General features: G+C 37.5%; 1 protein-coding gene and 1 long non-coding RNA gene across 11 annotated transcripts in view; one reads left to right on the top strand and one right to left on the bottom strand.

Moving 5' to 3' along the window:
- The window catches only part of dst (dystonin), a 135,148-nt gene extending 128,418 nt beyond the window's left edge, over positions 1-6,730 (top strand). For 7 of the 9 annotated variants that reach the window (XM_066696819.1, XM_066696823.1, XM_066696826.1 and 4 more), the window contains 4 exons: positions 328-518; positions 2,311-2,421; positions 3,428-3,551; positions 4,078-6,730. In XM_066696819.1, coding sequence (XP_066552916.1) covers positions 328-518; positions 2,311-2,421; positions 3,428-3,551; positions 4,078-4,346 — 695 coding nt within the window. In that variant the 3' untranslated portion in view covers positions 4,347-6,730. The remainder of the gene's footprint in view (positions 1-327; positions 519-2,310; positions 2,422-3,427; positions 3,552-4,077) is intronic. The other 2 variants (XM_066696824.1, XM_066696825.1) reach the window with 1 other exon arrangement.
- Positions 1-7,170, bottom strand: part of LOC136718999 (uncharacterized) — an 85,895-nt gene that overhangs the window by 20,136 nt on the left and 58,589 nt on the right. The window lies entirely within an intron of this gene.

The raw sequence follows: 7,170 nt of genomic DNA on the forward strand, positions 1-7,170 counted from the left end.
CAAATTAATGGGAAAGTTATTTTTGAATCTCCATACAGTAACTTATAAATCTGTACAAGGTAACAGGCTCACCTTTGGCCATAGTGATGTGACAAATGCATGTCTTCCATTCACTGTATATGGTTTGCTTGGTTTTCAAGTCATGAATTGTGTTTGGTGTGTTTTGATGTTTTTTTAAGGGTCTTCTTTATAAAAAGCAAGACCTGTTATTCGTTATTTGCTGAAAATGTGTGGTTCATTATTTTTGATATTTTGCCTGTATTTTGTATCAATCCCCAGCATGTTGTATATATTTTTTATATTTTTGTCATACTTTTGTTACTTTAGCTAAAGGCAGGACGAACATGGAGCTTCGAGAGAAATTCATGCTTCCCGACGGTGCGACACAAATGATGACTGGTTTCAGATATCGGGGTCGAAGGTCACGGCCTTCGTCCAGAGCGGCCTCTCCCAACCGGTCCACCTCCAGTCACAGTCACAACGTCCCTCCCAATCCCGCCGGTACCAGTACACCTAAGGTGAGAAGTCCATAGAGGCTGGCCTTCATGCTACTATGTGAAATAACATACTTTTATCTCTCCACACCAGAGCAAATGTCCTCATGTGAAAGGGTGGTTTTAACCAACTCTTTTTCTGCCTTAAAAGACTCTGCACCGGAGAGCTGTACTTCTTTTCTTGTCCAAGAAACATATCTTTAATGATCTTTCTAATTTATTTCGACTGTGTTTTGTGACTATGGGGAGATTCTTTGAAGATCCTGTCCAGAGTTTAATAAGGAATACATCTGATTTAGTTTTAGGTGTGGTGATATTGTGAAATACTAAAGCTAAAAGGAAAACTATAGAAGTGTCTCAAATCTAAAGGTGTTGCTGGTGGCATCTATGGCAGAGTTCACGTGTGTTTTAACCTCACTCTAGAATAGCTCTACATACAGCTCTCGTGCCGTTTTTGCAGGAAAATGCCAGAAAGTCTGGTTTACATGCGTGAGAATAACACTCAAGATGCTTCCATCACGGAATCCATGGCTGTCATGTGACAACATGTTCAAATTAAACAGTGTGTAGTCGTGCCTTGCGGATTTAATACTTTGTATTACTGATCTTACCCGAGTGGTTTTTCACGTCACTGATGAAGTCAGGAAGGCATGAATAGTGTTTTAAAGGTAGGATTACAACACGATGTAAAGTACCCACAACATAGAGAGCATAATAATAGAGGAAAAAAAAAAAAACAGCTTTGCGCATTACCATTAACAAAATACACTGTTGCTAACCATGAAACATCCATCAGCAGCTTACTTTACCTCGAAATCTTGCACTTCAATAATGCGGTCATTTAAGGATACATACGATTAATGCTGTTTACATGTGGAAGGGGCGTGCTTTAAATTTTTTTCAAAATTTTTACATAATTTACTCGGGTATTTGGGATCGACCTTATTGTTTTTTTTGGCCGCAAAACTGACGCCAAATGTGCACATAATCACTTCACGAGTTAAAACCACTGCATGTCAACTCCCCACTTGATGCTCGTTGCAGCAGCAGCTACTGTCTAACAAAGCAGAGCGGCTTGTATTTTTGAAATGTAATTTACAACTACTAAACTATATGTACTGAGTAGTAAAGTGACTAGTAATAGTGGTATTAGATGCATGTTAAGAAACCATGTTCAATAGTAATGTTTGCATCTGAAATTCAAACTGTCTGAAGACTCAGGCAAGTGTTATAGTTTGAAAAGTGAAATAATAGTAATCAAAGTACTGGAAGTAGAGCAGATGTTTATTTCAGCTCTATTTCACATTTACAGTATTTAAATAAAATGTTAAACATATATTTTTTTTAATAAAAACTGTAGCAAACTGATTTTACAGTAATACTGGCAAATACGAAATGCCCCTCAACCTACAACTAAATACACTACATCCGCATTTGCATCCGCACAGATTTGATGTTTTGATGCAGATTTCTGTCAGCTCCATCACATCCCTATAAAGGTGCAGTGGTGCTCATACCTGACAATGTCCCGTCAGTTTTTACTTAGTCGGCTCTTTTATGGAACCAAAAAAGCAACAGGAGCCTGGCATGTTGTTAACATCATTCACAGACAGACAGCATGGACGGTTTGGTTGTCATGTTTAATTTTCCTAAATCACATGTTTATACTCCATTCATTCAGTCTTCATATGATTTTATTCTTTCTTTTTCCTTGGTTGCCCCTGCCTTGTTATCATGTATTATTGCTTTTCTTTGCCATCTTTTTTTTTCTCCATCTAATTCCCTATGTGTTTTGATTTGCCATTGTTCCATACAGACGCCCCAACATTTAACCCGCAATTATGATAAACCATGGTTGACAAACAGCAAAACCTCTACTCCTATTAAATCAGCAGACTCCTTTGAAAGCCAAGGTTCATCTACAGAGGTATAGTGAACATAAATGCACTGTAAAGCCAGACTCTTATGGATTAACAACAAAAAAAAGAAAACGAAGACTGCCTCCTATTGTCATTTATGAAAAAAATACTTAATACTTAATTAATATACTGAATAATACACCGAAAGATCTAAACAAAAGTTATAATTACTAAAGATATGAACATAACTGGATATCAAGTAAGGATGAGTGCATAGAGTCTGCATAACTTGTTTCTGTTATGCAGACAAAATCGATTTCTTAAAAGTACACCTGGTTTGGATAATCGGATACAGTCTTCTTAAATACTAACAGGTAAAGAAATAATCAGTATGGGGTAGAAAAAAAAACATATGGCTGTTTTTAATTAACTATAACTCCACTAAGTACTGCAGTGCGCCGTTGTACTTCAAACTATATTTTATCACTTCCCAAGCAATAAACGTTTCCTTTTTTTGAGGCTGTAATGTTTATATTCTTACAAAAAGTGCATTGTCCTTTCAAGGCCTGGCCATTAATGAGAGAGATGCCAGTTCATTGCAGCTATTTTAAGCTCTTGTGCAGTTTCACAGTTGAAAACAAAACCACAATATGCAGCCTCATTGAAAACCAAAAATGAACTTCCTTATGGGAAAGAAACACGCCTATATCATTTTTCATCACCGTCTTTGGGAGTTTGTTATTTAAAGTCTCTACAGTTAATTAAATATGAGTCAGGACCAAGAAACGGCCCCCCAAAACTGATATTTATGTAGTACTGTTGCTTTACAGTCTTACAGTTGTCCAACCCAGAATTTGGAAGATTATAATGCATCTGATTTGGCGAAGGTATAAATTTGGTGAGAAGTACAAACGACTTCAACATGCTTTTCATGAATAACATTTGAAGTGCATGTGGGGATGCTTCTGTCTAAAATGATTGTGCAGTGTAAGTATGTGATGCTAACACGGATTGCCCCAGCCAGGTCAGAAAGTGAAATCCCTCCTAATGCACAGCAATGTCCTTTGTACACAGACAACACCGATACAAGGAAGCAAACTCCGTCTTCCTGGGTATCTGTCAGGTAAAGGCTTCCAGTCCACAGAGGAGGGCTCTCTCATTACAACAGCAGCGTCTAAAGCCAGATCACAGGCAATAGGTATGTACAGAAAATAATGGAATGAATGTCTAGCTCACATGAATCATATAACTGGAAAGCAACACTTCATTTAATGACTGACACTATTTGTAGATTCATATTAACAAATTGTACTTTCCGTCATTTGAAGTTTGACATTTTTTCACTACCAGCATCCCAGGACAACAAAGAGTTAAAGACATTGCATGAAATATCGTTCAGTTTGTAGCTACTATTCAGCAAACAGGAAACCAAATCCTGTTGTTTGATTTATCTGCATGACAGGTTTGTTTGAAGTAATAATTCATGATTCAGAGATATCTTTCACGAGAAATTCCAACACTCCTGCTACACGGATTTGCTTTACATTATCAAGACAAATTGACCAGAAATCCCATTATACCTGAAAAAAAAACAAAAAACTAGAGTGTCAAGTTTTCAAGTTTTAATATATATATTTTAAAACAACTTGTGCCACCAGGAGTAGCTGGTGAGAGATGGCCCCCATGCTGGTTTGTGACGGATGTGTTGTCCGTTTGATTTGTAGATCTTAAGAAGACCCCCAGCAGACCAGGCAGCAGAGCGGGAAGCAAAGCTGGTAGCAGAGGCAGCAGCCGGAGAGGAAGCGACGCCTCCGACTTCGACATCTCGGACATTCAGTCCGTGTGCTCCGACGCGTCAGAGACAGTGCACGACCCCAGCAGGCCCGGGCTGCGGACCGGACCCAGAGCTTCCTCCGCCAAGCCCTCCAAAATCCCCACGCCTCAGAGGAGGTCCCCTGCTGCTAGCAAACTGGCCAAGACTTCCAAGAGATAGTTGGGAGTGTGGCCCGACCCCGAGACCCGACTACAATGTGCATTAAATATTTAAAGGTTGCGAGATGTAAAATATTCTGTAGAAATTATTGTTTAATATTGAGCAAGGCAGTTTTGAATGCAGATGGCCTTATGTGTATTTGTCTTGTGTTTTATTTCATGTGAATAATGTTATGTCAGATTATTATTATTATTATTATTATTATTATTATTATTATTATTATTATTTTATTTTGCCATACTCTAATGAGGTTAACAAAAAAATACTACATTGCAAGATAAACTAACAATTTTACGCACTAACGTGTAACCGCGACACTACATATTGCTCTGAAACAGTTGTTGAATGTACTGTAATTTTCTGGGAACTGACATGTTGATACGGCAGGTCACTGGACCCTTGGTGGTAAACAAATAATATTTATATCTATTGAACGTGCAATGAAATGCTGCCAAACTGTGTAGAAGGACAATTCAGTACTCAAAATGCTAAACACTAAGATCTTCAGCCTAATGTGAAAACTATGAAATAAAACACTCGCTCCGCAGATGACTGTCAACAAAAAAAAAACTCTTATTTAACTTAAGCGTTTGCAATTACCATTATGCTTGACTGAGTTACAGCAGTGTGCCATTTCTTTACCTGTGACTAAGGCCATTCAGGTCCCATTGAACAAACTAGTTATTATAAAGTGCATTCATGCCAATGCATGGCTCATTTTGAGTGGACAGGGGCACTGTATCACTTCTTTTATAATAAATTTGCTTGCAGAAAGCTAAAATGATATACACAACTCCAACAGCCTCTTAATCATTATACGGTATGCATACGGTGAGGCGGTGGAATTGAAATATTGTGCTGAGCAATGTTTTGTATTGCAAAGAAAATGACCACAAAATCATTCGCATGTCAGGAGGAGGTAGACTGTCTTTGACAGCGAGGTGTGCTTTTGTTACTGTGAAGACGACACATGCCTTATTCACCCACAGCTGGTTTGTACTGTAAACATTCCCCGTGTTTATCTCTAACTCTGAGTAGAAATAATTTGATGTATATGATACAACATAAGGAAACATCTAGGACTCTACATGAGAAATTTTAAGCAGAGCTGGGGTTGAAAGTTCAGAAAATTGAGGAGGCTTTTCTTTTAATCAGTCTAGTCAGGGAAACCTAGACACATTAAGGTAGGTGCCTGAAGGTAAAACTGAAGTATAAGGAATAAACATTGTGCTTCCACACACTTTAGTGCTATACACGTGTAACCACATCAAGTCACACTGTCCTCATGGTTCGTCATTTTTCTTACAGTTGATGAGTATACAAATACTCCATCAAACAATCAATGGTTAAGAAAGCATGTTTTCTGCAAAGCAAATAAATGCCACAAATGTTCCACAAAGAGAAGTTTTCCTTGAATGTTTGAAAGACTGATGTATTTCAGTTGCTGTACAATATCAAGTGAAGGGACCACAAGGGGGCAGAATATTTCCTAGCAGGGCCTTTCAGCTGAAATAGTGAAAAAGTTCTAACTTTATTCATTTAATTCCATTGTAAACAGAAACTGAATATTGCTTTCATATTTTTCCAAGTTTTGCAAGCTAATTACTGAGGAATTACTCGAGATTAAAATAGTAAAAGACACCTCTTAATGTTTTGATATGTATAAGGCCTGTCCCTACATCTGCTCGTAAATCACAGGGTGTATTTTGATACCTCCTTAGTTTTGCTATGGAAACTGGTCTTTGTTTGTGGCGGGTGGAAGGCTTTTTTTGCCGTGCTGAACATTTTATTCCAAGCGATCAGTGAAAAGGATGGATTTACTCACAGTTTGTTCAAGACAGCATTCCAACTGTGATCCAAAAAAAAAAAAGGACTTTTTAAGGATGGTGATGAAAGGCAATTCCTAAAGTCTGCGAGTCTATGCAGTACATATCTGTAAAGTAGTTCAGAAAGCACATGAGCAGACATCAGTTACAGCAGAAGAAAAACTAGATTAATAGATTGTATTTCCCTCAGAAAATTCCTCTTTGGCCCTAAATGCTTTTTATTTATTTATGTATTTATTTATTTATTTATAAATTTGAAGATCTTCACTGTCTTATGCCTTAAAATAATGCCTTCCCTCCCAATAACTAAACACTGTGGGAAAATGTGTGATTTTACAACCACATACCATTGTACTCCATCCTAGTGTTGTTCCAATTAGCAGGTTTTTGGAAATACGTCTCTCTACTACAACATCCACTGACAAATAGCTCACAGCCTGCAATTGTGCACAGTTTAGAAATAAATAACATTAATTTCCTCATTACAATGTGGCGTACCTTAGATCCAAAATATGAGAAGCCTTTTAAAGTGGAAATAAAATCAATTCTTTGCAATGATTCTTTGGTTTGAAATTCACTTTTTTATATATATATATCTAGTCATTTGTCTTGCATCAATACTCAGATATACATTCCCACCACATTGTAAGTGTGAGGTTGTCAAGTGAACTCTTCTGAGATGTTAATTTGTTGAACGTTTTAGCAATAAACAAGGTGACGAGAATGGCGGTCCTGTTATACTCATTTGGTTCAGATTTTCGATCTGTTCCTAAACAGTCAATAATTGTGTTAGGAATTCACCCTGTACTTTGTGAAACACTAGGTTTTGACGTAGTCCAGCTAAATGTGGACCTGGAATTTGGCCAGTGTTTCCTGCCAAAGCCTATTACTCCAATCAGGGAAAATACTCTGAGCAATTGCTTGGGCCTTCCTCTAAAGACATATTACAGAATGGAAAAGACTATCTGAGACAATTATTTCGCATTTGATACCGGTTT

This window comes from Amia ocellicauda, chromosome 23 (genome assembly GCF_036373705.1).
Source record: "Amia ocellicauda isolate fAmiCal2 chromosome 23, fAmiCal2.hap1, whole genome shotgun sequence".
NCBI lineage: Eukaryota > Metazoa > Chordata > Actinopteri > Amiiformes > Amiidae > Amia > Amia ocellicauda.